The sequence below is a fragment of the Nycticebus coucang genome, chromosome X, assembly GCF_027406575.1.
Source record: "Nycticebus coucang isolate mNycCou1 chromosome X, mNycCou1.pri, whole genome shotgun sequence".
In the NCBI taxonomy this organism is placed as follows: domain Eukaryota; kingdom Metazoa; phylum Chordata; class Mammalia; order Primates; family Lorisidae; genus Nycticebus; species Nycticebus coucang.
Window position 1 is genome coordinate 182,996,889 of NC_069804.1, and position 21,036 is coordinate 183,017,924.

Genomic DNA, 21,036 nt, shown 5'->3' on the forward strand with positions numbered 1-21,036 from the left:
GTAGAATCATGATGAATGTTTTTATGCCAATTAGAAGCTATTGAAGCTGAAGAGCAGAGATCCCTGCTCACAATTACAGGGCCCCTTTGACAGAGTTTCCCCAAATTGCTTCCTTCTTCTTACGTCCCCCTTCTCATTCTTTCCCTCTCCTGCTGGAGCTCTTGCAAAGTATTCAGTTTTATATGTCCTTGTCAAGCCCAGCCTGGGAAGCCCTCTGAACGGTGTCCTAACCCAGACATACCCTGCATAGCCCAGTGGGCTGTGCTTGAGGCTTTCAGAGGGGACTGGTGCTCAAGATGGCCTTCCTCCCTCTCCTGCCTGCAGTACTCTTACATGACAAACTAATAGATGATTAAATGAACCCCCATATTTAAAAGCCAACAGGAACAAACAATTATTTCATTAGAACATAAAAGCTATTTGAAGTGGCTTAAAAGAGAGCACATTTATTAGTAGTGCTTGAGAAGGCTGCACATTGCATTTGTTTGTTTCCATTAGTCTCCACTGATCACGGTTCGGCTAGTCTCCTCTCCAATAGCACCCTGAATAACGCCCCCCACACACATAGCTCTGATCTACATTAGTATTCATTTATTCAATAAATGTTTACGGAATGTCTGCTAGGTGCTGGACACTCTTCCAGCAGCCTCTAAACTGGTACCTTCAGTGAACTGCTGGAGATATTTCTCTCATACTCTAAGTATCATAAAATATTCAAGTCTTGGGGTACCAGTCCCAGCCTGGGGCAGGGTTTCAAACTCCAGGGGAGCTCAGCTACAAAAGTGCTGATGGGAGCAGCTTGAGATTTCCCGAAGATAGGGCAATAGTTTTCAGAGGCAAAGTGGCTTCAGAAGGATTTTATGGAAACATGAACGCTTAAATATTGGTATGAGGCAATTTTACGAAGGGGGCTGCACCTGTGTCTCACACTGTTGTTCTGGGGATGTCATTCAGCTGGTCAGGGACTGTTGGCTTGCCAGGGCTGGAACATGCATCGAGGGTCAGATTGTTCAAGTCCCTGCTTTTATTTGGGACAAGAAAATTTTTTTTGAAATGCTCTCCCATGCTTATTTTTCCCGACCCTTGGGAGACAGGTGATTTCCTCAAGCAAATATCATGAGATTATTTACCAGATTTCTGATAAATCTGCAAGAAATGAGGCTCATCATCCATTTCCCAACACATGGCTTAACCAAAGAGGTGCTCACTCTCACTCTACCTAATAACCATTGCCTAAGGGAAAGAGAAAAGTGAAGCCTTTAGAATTGCAATGAAAATATCTCCGTTTCTTGGGAGTGGATAAATTTAGCAGAAGCAGCAGTAAAACTATTTCCTTCTCTTTCATATTGGGTCATGAGACCCCAGAGTCAATCACAGGTATGTTTTTACAGGGATGTATTCCATTTTGGATCCCTGTAATGCACTTCTTGCTGTGGGGATACCTTTCCCCCAGCTTACTCGAATGGTGTTACAAAATGCAAAATAAAGGTGGAATGGGAGTAGGAGTGACAGTCGTGAACATAGTACTGCCTGTGTTAGACAAAAAGTGACCAAAGAAAGCTGTCCAGCCCAAGTACAATTCAGAAAGGGTTTAATAAACAGCCGCTAAACATTGCACCAAAGCATTTGGAAACACAATTTCTACAGAGAGGCAAAGGTCAGGCTTCCATTCTAAATTCCTTAAGACGATCATTAACAGCCCCGCCCCCCACCCCCCATCCCCACATATCCACAAGACTACACTCTTCTAGTCATGAATTTACCTACAGACACAGTCTTAGGAATAATGGGACTGGCATGCGTTATCCCAGCAATGGCAAGGAAGCAGGGGATGGGGAGAGGATGGATGAAAAGGCAACCAGCAGCTAATGATACACCCCTTAGAAGCTTTGTTTAGGGGGTGGGCAGAAGAATCTGCTTGTGGTTTCATCTGTGGCTTTACCTTGGGCTTCTAGGATACTCTGGACTGGTGCAGTTATTCAGATCCAAAGTGGCTGGGGCTGCCATCTCAGTCTCATTCCCTTGAGCCCAAACTGTTAGAAGCGGTCTCTTGGGTGACACATTGTGACTTTCTAACAACCTTTTTAGAGTCCAACCAAACTGCGCTCATGACCCAGAAGGCCTGCTGAGATTGTGCTGATTCTGAAGTCAGCGTGGACCCGGCTGCTCAGTCCTTTCTTCATTTTGGCCTTTGGAAAGGGGCACATTACAGCTCTTTATTAAAGACACTTGAAAGGAGCCTAGGCAAATTATTCAAACGTCTGGGACTCAGTTTATCTACCTTATAAAAATTTTATGATTATGCTTGTCTCTTTTACTCACATTAAGATTAAGAACAAATATGATCAAATGACCTCTAAATAATACATTATAAAACTGGTAATAAAGTTAATGATCTAGTTGACTCAAAAAATTGACTAGAGATATTTGCATGAATCTTCCATTCTCGTGTCATAGAATCGGCATCAGCAGAAGACCGTAGGCTCCTGATGTGACAGGAGCAAGGTGCCTGGGTCTGGCCAACGTGTGGAGTGTGGACAGCATGAAAGGAAGTTGTCTTCCACCTGCCGCTGGCCCTCCTCTCTTTTGAGCCAGATTTCAATCTTCAACTATTGTCCACCCCCAACCTCTGGTCTAATCAAGTATTTGATTAGTTGCCTTGGCAGGGAGGTGACTTTTTTCTCTCTTCCATCTTTAAAAAAATTCTTGTGTAGGCATTGATCTAAATCTTTGTGTTTCTATCTGTATCTTTTTAGTTTAATAAAAAAGATTTGATCTTTTTTCCTGAAGAGTTTGCAGGTGGTAGTAAGTCCAAACTAAGCAGTGCCCAGCTGGCTACAAGGAGGCCAAAGGCGTTGAGGAAGGAGGAATTTCGTGGAGGAGATATATACCAAGGAGGGTACTATTTTCCTGAGGCGCTGGACATGGCAGGGCACCAGTCATCTTGGTGCCAGGTTGGCCTACGTAAGTTCTCTGTATTTGGGCCATACACTGTAGAACGTGGTGACCCTCAATTGTCTCCACTAACCTCCAAGCTAACAAAGGAGCCAGGAGCCATGTTCAGAGGTCAGAACTGGCTCCCAACTTTGCTATTGTACTTACGCCTGTGGCCCTACTGTAGGCAGGGGAGGTGGCAGGCAGGACCACGTGGGCTATCCCAACCTGGCTCCCTAGTAAGTCAGAATTATCTGATCTGGACCAGTCAACAATTCCCCTCGGTCTGGACCTCTCAAACAGCCAAGACAATAGAAACTCTTGTTCTTTCTATAGTGAGCAGAGTACAATAAAATACATGCAGTGCCCTCAGCTGGGGGAGACTGAAAGACTAAGATGAGTAACTGGACAAATGGCAGTGTTTGACGATGGGGCTATACTCAGCAATGTTAAAAGGGACAAGTAATTTTTTTGTGGTTGTTTTCTTCATTGAGATTCATAAATGTGAATTGAGAGTCACAGGTTGGTAGAGGGTTAAAAAGAAGAATCCTGAAATACACGAAGGGGAGCCTGGAGGTTGGGATGCTTCATGGGGTATACAGTGCTGTGGTTGCTATGCCGCCGCCACTATCTACTGTTTGCGAATCATGCCCTTGATAGCTGACTCCCGGTTGACATAGGTGGCCCAATAGACCAGATTGAATATGGCGAAGAGAACAGGAAAGATGATGCGGGAAATTTTGTCAACCTTGCTGACACTGTTGTAGGTCTTCGTCTCAGTTGGGCTGTCCTGCACATAGGTGGCCTTGGGTGAAGCAACGATGGTTGGGGTTGAGGAGGCACTGGGAGCAGCGCCCTTGGAGATGGTGGAGAACTCAGTATCCTTGGCCAGGTTGATGGGATAGGTGGTCCCCACGATGTTGAAGGTGGTGCTGGTTTTCTTTGTTGGAGCTGCTGGTGTTTTCTTCTAGAGTTCAGGAAAAAGAGGGGAGGGGTAGAACAAACAACAGCTAATTAACTACTTATACAGAGAACTTTTAAAGGCTGCAGGGAGGAGCAGCCAGGAGGGAAGGTAAGAAATAGGGACCGTGACACCAATAACACTAAGGAGCCAGGTTTGCGTGAGGAAGATGAATTCAAAAGGTGAAAACTCGTATCACCCTGGCTTTTGAGCTATGAGGCTTTGGCTAAGTCACTTTTCCTTTTTGAGCCTCTTTTCTTCATCTGTAAAAATGAGAATCAATATAATCGGCAGGGTTACTGAGAGGATGAGGAGAGAATGGCAGTGGAAGTCCCTGATAGCCTGTGGAATGTTGGCCACATGTGGGATCTTGTATATAACGTGATTTGATCCTCACAGCAACCCGATGAGGTAGGCACATGAGATTACTTCCATGTGACAGATGAGAGAACTCAGACTAAGTGGCAGAACGCACACTTGCAACTGGGGCTCCTGACTTTTATACAGGGCTGCACTGTGCTGCTTTCTGTAGGCATGAGACACTTGGTGGTTACCCGAGAAATAACTCCAAAAGGCCGCGACCATCAAATGGCACATCTCCTGTGAGGAAGAGAGCTTGGTGAGTCTGAACAGTCATTTCGTCTTAAAGACACATGCATCCTCACAACAGCACCCCACCCTTCATGCACTGGGACCGTGTTCGGCACGCTCGGGGCATGCCAGGGTTTCTACAGCCCCCCACAGGGCTATGCAAATGACCCCTCCGACACAGCAAAGGCACAGAGATCTTGAGGCTTGCTATGATACTGTCTTATTTTTTCAGAGGAAAACCACCCAAACACCTGGTGGGAAGCTAGCACAGCTACATGTGCCCATCTGTTCTCTCATACGTCTCTCCCAGCATAGACAAGGAGCCTCCCGGGGAGGAGCAGAAGACAGAAGAGGAGACAATGCTCAGGATCAATTCTGGATCAGAATAGAGGCTGAGGAACAGAGGAGGCCAAGGGAGCAGCCCAGACCCAGACTCAGGCCAAAGGCAGCAGTTCTGCTCACGGTCTGCAGACTGTTTATGGCCTCACTCCTCCCTCTGGCCTTTCCTTCCTTCTACTTCTCTCGGACTGTAGGGAAAAGTAGGTACAGATGAGCGTGAGACATGCCCTAATTTCACCCACCTCATGTGCGCATCTTTCATAGTATTTTGCTTCCCAGCACCCAGGTGTTACCCTGCCGCTTCCGACCTGTTTCTTCCCTGCGTTTCTCCATTCCCACCTTCTCTTACTGACCCCTTAGTCCTAATCTTTTAGATAGCTTTTTCTTCTTTACTTCACAGGCCCCATCCTTTTTTATCTCTTGTCTTTGATACCTCACTGCCATTTACCTTCCTGATCCTAATAATAACTTTTGCCCAATATTTACTGAATGTGTGCTGGGCCGAGAACTATGCCAGATATTTAGGGATAAGTGGAAAGGTTAAAACATGAGTCAGCATCAGTCCCTGTCTTCCAGGAGTTCACAGTCCAGTGTGGGAGAGAGCCTCGCGAACACACCATCGTCATATAACGTGATCAGAGTCCTGACACGACTGAGCAAAGTGCTATGAGAGTTCAGTTGAAGGAGGGACAAAGTATCTGCAGGTGTTGGGAAAGGTGGCTCAGAGAAGCAATGAGGTTTGCAGTCTGGGTCCTCAAAGATGAGTAGAAGCTCTCTCATCAGACAAAGGTGCAGCAAAGGGCAGTGCACAGGCCAAGGGCTCTGCTTTTTTGAAGAATGACAACAAGTTGACCGAAGTTTGGTCATAGCGTGTATGGCAGAGTTGCAGGAACTGAGGCCATACTGACCGGCTTTGAATGCTGAGTTCTCTAGTTTGCCTGCCTATGCTGGCCTCTGTTTTTAATCGGGAAGTGCAACAGGTTATGGGGGTGTTTGCTTAAATAAATGACCAGTCTGACTAATAGGACATTTTAAAAGCAATATTGCTTTTTCTCTTTGAGGATTACAGTCACATTGCTATAAGTGGGAGGGATACAGAAATTGAAAGGTTCTAAGAACCTTGTAAATGCTTTAAATACTACATGGGACTCATTTATAATTAGCAAATTTATTGTGTGAATAGAGTCCTGCTGCTAAATGTCTTTGCTATTAAATAAAAAAGTGTTTTACTTGTTTTCCTGCTTACTTATTAATTTGCTTAGTAACCTCTTTGCCACGGGTAGACCAAAAAAACAAAAAACAACAACAAAAGGAAATAAAGGAAAGAAAACAAAAAAACACTCCCCTGACTTTACTAGAAGGTTTCACATGTGTTATTTCACTTAGTCATTTCATAAGCTTATTACGACCAGGTCTCTGAAACAAGCATTCTGAACAACAAACACTTTCTTCAGCTCCAAAGGCACTTTGTGTGCTAGAGCTGGGTAGAAGCAGCATTTGACTTGATCACAGAGTTTTTAAGTAACAAACAAGGATTACCTTTTCATTTTTCTCATCACTTCCAATATGAAACATTTTAATCAGTCACTATATATTTTTCCTACATTGTCAAAGAAGGAAATCAAAGCAAAAGCCGTAGTGTTGAAAAGACAGGTGCAGACGGCAGAGATAAACGCTTCATACACATATTTCCCCATTTCTGCATCTAGTTTTCCAGTACTTCTCCTTGACAGATGCAGGCTAGGTTGACTTAACTTGGATTGAATTGTAATTCTATTCCTACCTTCTTAGCCAAATTTCTGGCACTCAGGCACATGATGGATGGTTACTGAATGAAAATATCTCCCATTAAAAATTCTCAATATGATTTCTGGTTTGTTCATCCTGAGTCTTAATCTCTGCTACATGTCTCCATATCATTGAGTCACTGGGTCACACCCGGCTCACTGGTTTTGATCATCTGAATTTTTTAAATTACCTTTTTATCTTCCTTCCTCTTTTTTAAAATTTCCCATCTCCTTTTCTTTTTCTTCTCTTTTCTCCTCTCACTCCTTGCTATATTTAAAGGGTCTGAAGCTGGCATGGGAACATGGGTGAGTTACAGGCCCTTAACTGTTCTCAGTAAGTCTTTTCGGAAACAAGATAGGGTATGAACAGAAAAGCTGTTCTCCTTATGTCATTTCAACTCTGTCATCTCTTCTCCTTGCTTCCACAGAGGCCTTCAACTGTGGGTCATTCTCCTGCATAACAACCTATACTGGCTCCTCCAGACTTACACGAGAAAATCTCCAGAGAGTCTGCTCACTGTTTCCCCTTCATCTCCCATGCTCTAATCTCTATAGTTTAGCCTGGGGTGGTTTCTACACTAAAAAGCTGAACTCAACTCCTCCAAATTTACCTGAAACACAACTAGGACCTCACAGTGTATGAATACATGGTCCAGTGCCTCTGTGTCAACCCCGTATAGGCACCTATAGTTCCTTAACCCCTGTCTCCAGAAGTAGGGCAAAGCAATGAAGTTTATGTTATATGGAATTTAAAGATGAATACAATTAACAACAGAAACAAAAAAAAATTAAAAAATGAGCAAAGGGGCGGCACCTGTGGCTCAAAGGGGTAGGGCACTGGTCCCATATGCCGGAGGTGGTGGGTTCAAACCCAGCCCTGGCCAAAAAAAAAAAAAAAAAAAATGAGCAAAGAAACTTGAATAGAAATTTCTCTAAAGAAGATATACACTGTGATAAAAATGTGTGAAATGGTTTATGAAGTGAGTGTATGATGCCCCATAATCATATCATTGTATACAGTTATGATTTAATAAAAAAATTAAAAAAAGAAGATATATAAATGACCAGTAAGTACATGAAAAGATGTTCCAACATCATTAGTCATTAGAGAAATGCAAATCAAAATCACAGTGAGACACCACTGCACATCCATTAAAATGGTTAAATGGTTTACTATCAAAAAAACTTAGAAAATGTCAAGTGTTGGTGAGGATACGAAAAAACTAAAATCCTTGCACATTACTGGTAATGTAAAATAGTATAGCCACTATGGAAAATGGTATGATAATTCCTCAAAAAATTGAAAATAGAATTAACATAAAATCCAGTGGTTCTACTTCTGAGTATATAACCCCCCAATTGAAAGCAGAGTCTCAAAGAGATATTTTTACTGCCATGTTCATAGCAGTACTACTCATAACAGCCAAACGGGGGAAGAACCCAAGTGTCCACTGAGAGGAGAATCAACAAACAAAATGTGGTCTATACATACAATGAAGGAAATTCTGACTCATGCTACAACATGGGTGAACCTTGAGGACACTATGCTAAATGAAATTAGCCAGTCACAAAAGGACAAACGCTATGTGATTCCACTTCTATGAGGTACGTAGAGTCGCAAATTCATAGAGACAGAAAGTAAAATGGTGGTTGCTAAGGCCTGAGGCAGAGAGGAATGGGGAATTGTTTACTGGATCCAGAGCTCCAGTTTTGCAAATAAAAAGTGTTCTGGAGCACGTATACTGTATACTTCAAAATGTTAAAGATGGGAAGTTTTTTGTTACATGTATTTTACCACTGAATCAGAGACTCTGCTCTCAGGAAATATAGTCTAGTGAGGAATATTAATTAAAATATAAAATAAAAAGCACAAAGCGGAAACACTCAGGCATAAATAGTAAGTCAAGGGAATTCAAAAGAGGAAGGAAGCATTCTGGATTTGGAGAGGTCAGGGAAGCCAGTGGAAGGGAGAGAAAATGCAGGTGGAAGAAAAGTAATCACTTGTATCAGTTTCCTGAAAGGGTGGGAGGTACCCAGGGCGCTCAGTGGTAAATTGCACCTGTCCAGATCACAGCTGAGAAGGAAAGAGTGGGTGAGAGTCAGAAACTATCTACGTTTTGGTGGGAGCAAGGAGACAGTAAGCTGAGGAGGATCTCATACAGTGACTTCTACATTCCCCAAGAGGAAGGTGAAAAGAATAGTAAACATTTAAAATAGGTTATGTAGGAAATTAGGGTCACAGAGAAGGACTGCATGCACTGGTTGAAGGACCAGCAGTGATCTGAAGTATATACTCACAAATGTCACCAATCCGTCAACAGATGTAGAATTGTTTCAGAGAGCAGTAGAGGCCTTGGACAGAAGTGACTGGGGAGGTCAAGGGTGCTGATGAAGGACTGCAGTGATCTAGGTGATGGGAGCTACAGAGAAGCAAGGGAAACAGTGCGAATCATTCACTCATTAGATATTTACTGAGGGTTTCCTATGTGGCAAGTTCTTTGCAGCAGTGAACAGTAACACGTGGCTCCTTCCCTCAAGGGGCTCAAATTCTAGTGAAGGGGACATGTAACAAACATAGAAGCAAAGAATCACATGCAATGATATACCGTCAGGAGGTGGGAACGACAGTGGAAATGCATGGGGCAGGGCAGGCGCAGAGAGACAGCTGAACGCTGGTCAGGAAGGTCTCTCTGAGAAGGGGAGCAGACACCTGAGTAAAAGAGAAAGATAACTGGGAAAAGGTGCGCACAACACAAATTTCAGAAAGAAAGAATAGTAATGACAAAGTACCTGGAGTTGAAATGTGAGGGACTTCTTTAAGAAACATCCAGGAGGCCACTTTGGGCTGGGTGGAGTGAATGAAAATTTAACACGGGTGGTAGGAGAAAGCACCACAGATCCAGTACCAGATCCTGTAAGGCTTTGAAAGCCTTGGTAAGGATTATGGAAATTTATATAAGTTTAGTGGGAAGCCATTAAAGTTTCTTAAGTAGAATTTTTCTGATTTACAATTTTAAATGATCTTTTCTACTGTTGGGCTGAAAGCAGAGGCCTAAAATTAGGAAACTAGTGAGAGATGTGGTGTGTTTAGTGTTGAAGATCTGGAGAAAAGTAGCCAGAGACAAGGTATGTTGCAAATGTGGAACAATCAGGACTTGCTAATAAATTACAGGTGGGTGGTCTGGGAGCAGCGTGGGGGGCAGGGAAGAAAAGGAGAAGATCAAGAATGGATCCCAGGCTTTTGGCTGAGCATCCAGAAGAGCATCTTGAGTTATTAGCTGTGCTGGAAAGACTTGAAGATAAGCAGGTCTGCGGGAAAGATCAGGAGTTGTGTTTGGATGTATGATATTCCCACTGGCCAGATCAGTGGAGAAGTACACAGTGACATGTATCAGTCTGCAGTTCAGGAGAAAGGTCTAGGTTGGAGATATGTATCTAGGAGTTGTCAGCCTCTATCAGGGGTCCTCAAACTACGGCCCACGGGCCACATGCGGCGGTGTGATTGTATTTGTTCCTGTTTTTTTTTTTTTTTTTTTTTTTTTACTTCAAAATAAGATATGTGCAGTGTGCATAGGAATTTGTTCATAGTTTTTTGTTTTAAACTACAGTCCGGCCCTCCAATGGTCTGAGGGACAGTGAATTGGCCCCCTGTTTAAAAAATTTGAGGACCCCTGCATGGCCATGTATTCAATGTGCTGGGATTGACTGACATCTCCTGTGGTGTAAGTACAGATTCATAAGAAAAGAGGTCTGACTACCGAGCCCAGACATGCTCCAACATTTACATGTTGAGAAGAATACAGAAAAGGATAGTGCAAAGAAAAATAACAAGGAAAAAAGTAAAAAATAAAATCAATAAATCCTACTGTGTGATAACCTAAGTGAAGAGCTAGAGCTTCAAAGGAGACATATAAAAATCTAACAGTGAAAGAGTAATGGCCTGAAAGCAGTATTGGAGATAAAGAGGATATAAACTACACTTCTAGAAAATGGGAGTCAGAAATTTACCAGAATCTGCCAAGCAGGAAAGCAGTGGAAGGGAAGTCTCAGCTAAGAATCAGATGTTAGTTAAGACAGAATGTGGACAGATCATTCAGGGAAGAAGCTGGTGGTGCAGAATGTCTCATCTTCTAGTTAACAGGGCTTCCTGGGGAAGGGAGAGAGAGTTTATGAGGAGTAAGTAGGATAAGTCTAGAAAAAAGCACAGGAGAGCGTAAAGATAAGAAGAGAGGGGAAGATAGACCATCACAGAGGAAACTACAATTTGAGTATTGACCAAGGATGACATGGAGGTGAGCCCTGTAGAATATATGGCACAACAAGTATATTCCGAGGGTCTTCTGGTCTGAGGTTAACAGTTACAAAGATACTAACACTGTTAGCTGACGTACTCTCAGTCTTCCTGAAAACACACTAGAACAAGAACACAGGCAGTCAGATGATTTCCCAAACCTTCACCTAGTGGTAGAAACAATAGCAGTGCCTGGCAGGTGGGAGAGTCCAAACCTCATTTGATAGGCTCAGTTCTAGTTGATGATGTCAGATGAGTCATCCAACTGAAAAACAAAGAGAACTTGGGAAGAAGACCAGCAGTAAAAATCCTATACTGTGTATATGAAATGAGTATGGAGAAGAGATGAGGGACTGCAGAAGTGGCTTCCACCTGCAAAAAGTAATAGTTCCTCAGTGTTACGTAAGATAAACAGGAAAATAAAGAAGTAGCATTTTGGTTTTCTTTCTCTTATGACCCTCAGCACTTGATCCTGTATCAGTGCTTGGTCTGTGCATTCCAGAAATGATTACTATGTGTTTTGATTAACTTCCCACTGAGAGAGTAGGCTTATTGTCAGGCCATTAATGCCTACTGTAGAACAAGGTGGGAAGATCACCAGTTTATGAGTAAAACTTAATCCACATTGAATAGTACTTACCCTACAGAGAAATACCAAGGGGGAAATTAATTTGTGGCTATATTTACAGGAAAGTCCCAACAGATTTAAAAGCCAAAGATTTAATGAAAAGAAACTTAACTTTTCCAAGATGTAGATAAAAGTTGAGAATTTTCTCCAATGTAAAAAAGACGAAATATTATCTTAGAGAAAGACATTATTCTAATTTGGAAAATAAAAAAGAGAGAGAAGAGAGAGCCTCAGAATTATTGTTTCAAAAATCTAGGCAAGATGCTATGAATATTTTAAAAGTAGTTCTAAGAGTAATTATCTTCTTTTTAAGTGTCAAGGTTTATTTCCTCATTTTAATTTGCCTTTATTATTTTTTATGTTTAATAAGTTAAGTAATAATGCATATAGTTTAAAATCACAGAACTTGAAAGCTTATAATGAAAATCAGCAAACTCTTACCTTGGTGCACCCCAACCCATTGTACATGTCCTCAAAGGTATTTGTTTATAAGTCTCTTAGTTGATACTTGTAATAGTTATTTTATATTTTTAAATAATATATTTATTATTTAAAATAGTGTTTAGTGAATAGCACTGCAATACTCATACTAGTGCAGATACGTGTATCTTTGACATCCTGATTTCATGTTCTTGGATATACACAAAGTAGTTGGATTGCTCAATCATTTAGTAGTTCTACTGGTTTCCATAATGGCTGTTCTAATTTGATAGGGTGTAAGGGTTCTCTTTTCTCCAAATCCTCAGCAACACCTCTCTTGCATCTTTTTGATAATATGGCCATTCTAACAGGTGTGAGGTGATATCCCATCGTGGTTTTAATTTGCATTTCTCTGATTATTAGTGATACTGAGCATGCTTTTTATGTACTTGGCCATTTGTATGTTTTGTTTCGATAAATGCTTATTTGGGTACTTTCTCCATTTTTAAAACCAGGTAATTTATTTTCTTGCTATTGCGTTATTTGGGTTCCTTGTGTATTTTTTTATATTAACCTCTTCTCAGATGCATGATTTGCAAACATTTTCTCCAATTCCATAGGTTATTTATTCACCCTGTTGATTGTTTCCTTCACTGTGCAGAAGCTTTTAAGATTGATGTAGTCTCTCATTTGCCTACTTTTTATTTTGTTGCCCATCCCTTTGGGGTCATTTCCAAAAAATCACTGCCTACACCAATGCTGCAGATATTTTCCCCTTTGTTTTCCCGTAGTAATTTTATAGTTTTGAATATTATATTTAAACCTTTAATCCATTTTGAGTTGATTTTTGGATATGGTAGAAGATACAGGATCTAACCCCACTTTTTTTGTATGCCTATTTAGTTTTCCCATCCATTTATTGAAGAGACTATGCTTTCTGCATTGTGTGTTTTTGACACTTTAGTGGAGAATCAATTATATGCAAATGTATGGATTTATTTCTGGGTTTTCTATTCTGTTACATTGGTCTGTGTGTCTTTTCTTTTTCTTTTTCTTTTTTTTTTTCTTAGACAAAAGAAACTCACTTCGTCACCTTCAGTAGAGTGCCGTGGCATCACAGCTCACAGCAACCTCAAACTCTTGGGCTTAACTGATCATCTTGCTTCAGCCTCCCAAGTAGCTGGCTGGGACTACGGGTGCCCCCCACAACACCTGGCTATTTTTTAGAGATGGGGTCTTGCTCTCACTCAGGTTGGTCTTGAACCTGTGAACTCAGACAATCCACCCACCTCAGCCTCCCATGTGTAAGGATTACAGGCATTAGCCACTGCACCCAGCTGGTCTATGTGTCTTTTTAAAATGCCAGTACCGTGTTGTTTTGATTAGTATAGCTCTGCAGTATATTTTGAAATCAGGTAGTGTGTGCTGCTTTCGGCTTTGTTCTTTTTGCTCGAGGTTGTTTTGGCTATTTGGGGTATTTTGTGAATCTATGACAATTTTAGGAATTTTTTTCTATGATAAAATGAGAAATGTCATTGGGCTTTTGATAAGGATTGCACTGAATCTGTTGATTATTTTGAGTAGTATGGACATTGTAACAATATCAGTTCTTCCAGTAATGAACATTACATAGCTTTCCATTTTTTTTGTGTCTTCAATTTCTCTCTTCAATAGTTTACATTTTCAGTGCACTAATCTTTTACCTTTTTGGTTAAATTTATTTTGGGTATTTTATTATTTCTTATACCTGTTGTAAATGGGATTGTCTTATTGATTTCTTTTTCAGATAGTTCATTGTTAGTGTATAGAAATGCAAGTATATATTGATTTTGTATCCTGCAACTTTATTATATTTGTTCAGTAGTTCTAAAAGTTTTTCTTGGTGGGGGTTTCTAGATATAAAAGCTTGCCATCTGCAAAAAGGAACAGTTTAGCTACTTATTTTCCAATTTGAAAGCCTTTTATTCATTTCTCTTACCCAATTGCTCTGTCTAGGTCAGCAGTTCTCAACCTGTGGGTTGCAACCCCTTTGGGGGTCTCCTGCATATCAAATATTTACATTACGATTCCTACAGTTATGAAGTAGCAACGAAAATAATTTTATGGTTGGGGGTCACCACAACATGAGGAACTGTATTAAAAGGTCATGGCATTAGGAAGGTTGAGAACCACTGGTCCGGGTTTTCCAGTACTGTGTTGACTAGAAGTGGTGAGAGTAGGCATATTTGTCTTATTCCTGATCTTTGAAAAAAAGCATTTAATCTTTCACTACTGAGTATGATGTTAGCTGTTGGTTTGTCATACATGACCTTTATTGTGATGAGGTACATTTCTTCTATACCTAATTTGTTGAGAGTGTTTATCATGAAAGGATGTTGAATTTCGTCAAATGCTTTTTCTCTATCTATTAAGATGATCATATGGTTTTTGTCTTTCATTTTGTTAATGTAGTGCATCACATTTATAGATTTGCATATGCTGAACCACATCCTTATATCCCTGGGATAAATCCCAACTTGATCATGGTAACTGATCCCTTAAATGTGCTATTGAATTTGATTTTGCTAGTATTTTCTGTTGAAGATTTTTGCATCTATTTTGTTCATCAGGGATATTGACCTGTAATCTCCTTTCCTTGTGCTATCTTCATCTGGCTTTGGTATCAGGGAAATGTTGGCCTTTTAAAAAAAATGAGTTTGGGGTTATTCTATTTTCTTCAAATTTTTGGAAGAGTTTGAGAGGACTGGTTTTAAGACTCAGGCTCCACATTTATCCCAGTACACCATGGTATTGGGTCCATTGGGATGGGCCTAGACCCTGGAGTCTGCTGGAGAAGGTTTAGACCATGTGTTTCCTAGAGCCTTGGTCTATAGGAACCAGCCTAGAGCCTGGGGCTAGCCTGGTGCTGGGGCAGGCATGGAGCCTGTCTCTGTAGGGGTCAACTTGGAGCCTAGGAAAATGTCCCTTCATTTATCTCCTCTGTTGGATGCCCTCTTTTCTGGGTCTTACGTCTTCCTTCTGGTTTGTGTTTACTCTCTTGCTTTAACAGAAAATATACTCCAATTTACCTAGGGCAGGGTACATGGAAGATGACATTTCTGAGTTCCTACCAGCCTAATAATGAGTACTTCACCTACGCATTTAATACATTGGTTATATATAAAATTCTAGGTTGAAAATCATTTGTCCCTCAGAATTATGAGATTTACTGCTCCACTGTATTCCAATATCCACTGTAGTTGAGAAGTCTGATGCCATATCATTGCTTTGTAAATAGCATTTATTTTCTTTCTAGAATCTTTTTAATAATTACTTTATTTCGGGTTTTCTGAAATTTCCTGCCTGTGTACCTTTATGTTGACCCATGAGGACACTTTCATTCTGGAAGCTTATGACTTTATTTATAAATATGTCTGTGTTAGTTCTTTGTTAATTTCCTTCCTTCCCTTTTCTCTGTTCACTCATTCTACAATTTATGAGTTGGATGGACTTCCTTGATTCATTCTTAGGCCTCTTATCTTTTCATTTCCATTTTCTCTCTCTCTCTCTTTCCCCTACATATAAAGTGATTTACTTTTCTTCATCTCTATTGAAATTTTTATTTTGGCAATTCTTTTTAATTTCAAGGGATCATTTGTATCCTCTGATTTCCTTTTATACAGCATCCTGTTCTTGTCTTATGTGTAATATGTATTACAAATGTAAGGTAAAAGTTAGTTTTATTTTTCTGAAGTTCTCTTTAATTCCCTAAGTTATCTGTATTTACTTCCTTCAAGATGAGGTGTTCCATTTTATTTGTTTGTTTGCCTGTTTGTTTTTGGTTTAATCTTTGCTATTTTCTTTCACATTGAAAGCTTTGCTTTGGTGACCCTTCAATATTATTTGGCATCTGAGAAGATGTCAGTGTGCTCAGTGTACCTGAATTGTGGGCTACAATTTAAGACATCAGATGGAAATAGGTCATGTTGGAAGGTACATCAAATATCAGCATGTAACAACTTTTATCTGCAGACATTCAGCTTCTTTATAAGAGAAATAGTGCTATTCTTTCTGAAGAGTATACATCTGGCTAAAGACATTTCACACATTTGACAGACTCTGGCTACTCTGTACAAAGACTTATAACCAATCCCTCTGGCTGTACCCTTGCACTTTATTTTCTGCTATATTGATTATCTCTGAATACTTGATTTAGCCAGAGTCCTGTCTTAATCCAGCTTGATAAATCAGTTATTATTCCTTCCATCCATATTCATCCTTCTTTAGATGTGTTAAAATTTCTTGTTTGACATCCCTTGTCCAGCTCTCCTGGTGCTTGTGGTTTTGTATTTGTTTTAGTCCTTTATTCTCATTTTAGTGTGATCTTCAAAGGAAACAGTGACAAAATACATGGCGTTGATACTCAGAATTCCACTGTCATTAATTTTTTAGAGTACAATAACAGGTCGTCATTTATCTTCACTGGAAAATAAATAAATAAATAAAAAGCCTTGAGTCAGAGTGTCACTGTTGTCCTGGGTAGAGGGCAGTGGTGTCAGCGTAGATCACAGCAACCTCAAACTCGGGCTCAAGAGATCCTCCTGCCTCAGCCTTCAGGGTAGCTAGGACTACAGGCCTGTACCAATATGACTGGCTAGTTTTTCTATTTTTAGTAGAGACGAGATCTTAATCTTGCTCAAGCTGGTCTTGAACGCCTAATCTCAAGGGATCCTCCTAGCATGCTAGGATTACAGGCCTGGGCCACCCTTTTACATTTTATCTAATCCCTAGTCATAATACAGATCAGAAATAAATTTTAAAATAAATTATATTATTTTAAAACTGTTTTGTATACACCCATCCTAACTTTATAAAGCCAAAACAAGGTTAAACATGTCTCTCTAAAGGAGGAAAAAAGATACTAAGTTATAACTAAATTCTGATCATTTTCACTTCCAACACAATTCAATTTCTTTTCCTGTGGGTTTCACTGTTAGTTCCTCTACATTGTGGCAATGTAGACAAACCATAGCACCCTCACATTGCAGACCTGTTTTTATGTGTTCCATAGTTTCTTTTTCAATTCTCATAATCTGCTTCTTAAAAATAACTTAAATGGGTTGGCCATGAGAGACACTGCAGAAAACCCTGGGATCATCATCTTTGCAGAAGAGTTTTGTACCATTCTTTTGGCTTTTCTTCCCCCGCACCCCCTGCACTATTTACATGGAGAAATGGTTATTGTTTTCGACATCCAGCGCTAAAGCTTTTAATAGTCTGTTCTAGTCTTCTCTCTTCCTTCAAACCACCCCCACACCTCTTTCTGGCCACAGGAAGAAAAAAAAAAGTATCTCATTTATCATAAAACATCCATGGCTGCTTTTCAGATATCTGAAAATAGCATAAGCCAATTTCCCTCCTCTAGTGTAGTAACCAAAATGAGAGAGTATACGCTAAAAATGGGCCAACTGGTACAGAACAAGTGGATGACAAGCTCTTTTGATTCTGTGCTGGTTGGCTTATGTTGAGAGTATACTTCTTAACTTAGATCCAAATCAAACTGGGCTTCTCAAGAATTTTACCACATGGTAGGCTTACGTTATATATATTTTTCTTTATATCCCAGCATTTTGTTTCTAGTGTTCAATGTTTATTTAGCTTTTCCATCCTAGAACTAATTTTTGTACCTATGTGTAAGAATTTATATTTGATTTAGCAAATTTTAATCTTTTTTATTTTATCCTGTCCTTTCAAACTTTGGAAATTCTTGATTCCTAATTCAGAAAACATTCCTTCCTCAACCAACATTCATTAATACCAGCTTCCAAATTTGAATCTTCTACCTTGTATGTCTTCATTTGGGTTGTTGATGACAATATTTGAGAGAGCTGTGCACCCAGGACCCATTTAGGTTGATGTCAATCCATCAGTCAATTCCACTTGAGTTCAGTTGGTCAACAAATTTCATCGGCCTAATTGTATAATTTTTTTTCAACTGTTGTTTCTTCTTCAAGGAGGAGTAATTTTTAAAAAGTCTAATGCCTTGATAAAATCGTTGGCATTTTCTGCTCCACCCATCCAGAAAACTTTTCATAAAATTTCATGAGGTTAGCTTGGCCTAATTTCTTCTTAGTGAACTCAGGCTATATATCAGTGATTGCTGCTAATTGCTCTTGAAATATCTATAACATTTCATAATATATCTTAGGGAGCTTTCAGTTTGATATTTCAAAATGTAGACATTTTTGATCCCCTTTCTCTCTGGAAGCAATCAAAAACAGTACGTAAAATGAGAGATAAAAATTGAAACTCTATCTTTGATGAAACTTGAAAGCTTTTATGACCTTGAGCCCAAAACGAAAGGGCTCCCATATCTAGTGAAAACTGGATCAGGGTGAAGAAGACAATGAGGATGCTGCTGTTCTGGATTTCAGGTCAAGAATAGAGTCACATGTTACATGCTGGCATGTAACATGGGTGGCATGACCTGAGAGACAAAACAAATGATCTCTGTTTTGAAAGAAAATGATATTTCATACTGGTAGGATGTGGGAGGTAGATAGGTTGACTTCTCAGTGGAGTGTCCAGCTTCAATTTTAGGGGAATCAGGGAGAATGCCTACAAGTGGGCAATTCCTGGAGGTTCTTTTGAATCACAAAAGAGGAAAAGAATTGGAGGTGCCCACACCTACAGGTCAGGATGAACTAGGCCCAGGCATTTGAGAGTCAACAGATGGGAGGGATTAAACTCTTCAAAAATGTAAACTAGAAAACCTGGTTTACTTTCCCTACCTGAACAGCACTGGCTTCTTCCTCCCCGTCTATACACACCACTGGCTGTTTACCAACCCCCTGCTGCTTACACTGGCTTTCTCTCTATCCAGTCTTCCTGGGACTTGAGATCCTTTCAACCCTATCTTTTGCAAATGCACCTTTGTTAAAAACAAATAAAAACTTTATGAAGAAGCCGGGAAAGCGCTGCATTATCTCGGTCTACCCAGCCTGAGTTAGTGTAAGCCATCTCCAGGCATCCTCAAACTTGTTTTTCCTTAAAATTAGTGTTGAGTTAGTTATTTCCAGTGTCATTTCCCAGTCAGCATTCAGACCAGGTCAGGGTTTGCACGCATCAACCCCTGACAAGTAGAGAGAACTCTATCTGACCACCAGATAATGGCAGAGGAGTTAGAGACTGGAAAGTTAGGGGCTATAACACTACACATGCATACATGTGCATGTGCATACACACATAGACACACTCTTGTAGCATACATAGAGGGCTTTCCTGTGAACAAGGGAAACTTTCAGCTAGTTACAAGTAGAATCACAGTTACAGGAATCAGTACTCATAAAAAATTTATATAGACAGCAAATGATGCTCTACCTTTTCACTCTTACTACTCCTTCTTGACTGCTCACTACTAACCTGCTCACTCAGTCACTACCCAAATACTTCCACATAGAGCAGGCTGGTAAAAAACTCCTCTGATGGCTCGGCACCGGTAGCTCAAGTGGCTAAGGCGCCAGCCACATACACCAGAGCTGGCGGGTTTGAATCCATTCCGGGCCTGCCAAACAACAATGACAACTACAACCAAAAAATAGCTGGGTATTGTAGTGGGCGCCTATACTCCCAGGTACTTGGGAGGCTGAGGCAAGAGAATTACTTAAGCCCAGGAGTTGGAGGTTGCTGTGAGCTGTGATGGCATGGCACTCTACCCAGGGGGACAGCTTGAGGCTCAGTCTCAAAAAGAAAAAAAAATCCTCTGATGCAACATGAACTAATAATTGAAGACAAACTATTAAGCCACAGTAACAAAATATGGTTTGTAAAAAGGAAGAAAAAGAAACACGGAACACATGGAAAATAAGTCAGCAGAGATCATAAAATAAATGTAAGGAAAAATAATACTACCACAGAAATGAGGTGAATGGGCATCATTAAAAATAGTCAGGGACATAGAAGATAAGCTTGAGAAAACTGAGCAAAAATGAAATGTAAAATTACAGTTGAAAATTATTAAAGAAGAAATGGCAGATATGGAACAAGAAAAAAGCTCTATGATCTGTATAATCTGTCCTCTAGGAAGAGAACAGAACAAATATAGGTTTTCAGGAAAGCTTTCCTGAAACCAAGGGCCATGTATCTATAATTTAAAGGATAATATGGTGTACAAAGAAAAATTTATACAGATTAATAAAGCTGTATCATTGAAGAGGTAACTGGAATCCAGAAATAAAAAAGACATTCATATGGGCTTCCAGGATTTAAAATCAAGTCTGCTGTATGAGAAATTTTCAGATGGGCTTTAGATTTTTATATAACAATATGAAATGTTAAAATTGAATATAGCAATCAATGCCTACAAAGTCATCCGAGAACAAGAATATGACTCATGGATTGTACAATAGCCCAAATTTTATTCCAGGATAAACACAATGGGTGATGATTTTACACATTCAAACTAATAGGAAATATGATTTTCATGAGACCTACTTAAAGAAATTTATAGAAGATAGCTATGAGATAAATACACTTACTTATTTATAACAAGGAGTTAATAAATTTTGTTAATAAGTAGTTAAAATCTATTCTAAAATCTAATCAGCCCACCACTCTACACTGTTTGGAATACATCTTTCCCCCTATTTTCAAAATTTGTTATCATTTCTCTTATCCATAATTCTTTGAATAGTACTGGAATGATCCTTGGATCACATCTGCCGGTTGTTTTTGGCATCTTTGGATAATTTTCATCTAAAGCTAGAAACCTGAACTTAGTTAAAGCAGGCAGGAACAACAATCTTGATTTCACTGTACTCAATGTCTTATTCCTATCAGTCCAGTTGCTTTATCTTTCTCTCTTGGTTAACCTTAAGGTAACTAAGCAACAAATGGAAAAGTGAGTAAAAGGAGCATTTTGAGAAAAGAATCTGTTTAAATAAATAGAAAACTATTAGACAACTGTAGTCCTTCCTATCCGTCCAATAATCTAACCAACATTTATTCCAACATTTATTTAGCTTTTACTATAAGTGGGATGCTGTGTAAGGATGCTGGCTAGAAATAAGATGCAAATAAGCCCCTGCCTTCAAGATGCTTGCGGTCT

At 39.9% G+C, this 21,036-nt stretch overlaps 1 protein-coding gene across 3 annotated transcripts in view; it reads right to left on the reverse strand.

Annotated features, from left to right (window-relative positions):
- Positions 1 to 1,574: 1,574 nt before the first annotated feature.
- Positions 1,575 to 21,036, reverse strand: part of GABRA3 (gamma-aminobutyric acid type A receptor subunit alpha3) — a 281,030-nt gene continuing 261,568 nt past the window's right edge. For all 3 annotated transcript variants that reach the window (XM_053580853.1, XM_053580854.1, XM_053580852.1), the window contains exon 10: positions 1,575 to 3,901. In XM_053580853.1, coding sequence (XP_053436828.1) covers positions 3,566 to 3,901 — 336 coding nt within the window. In that variant the 3' untranslated portion in view covers positions 1,575 to 3,565. The remainder of the gene's footprint in view (positions 3,902 to 21,036) is intronic.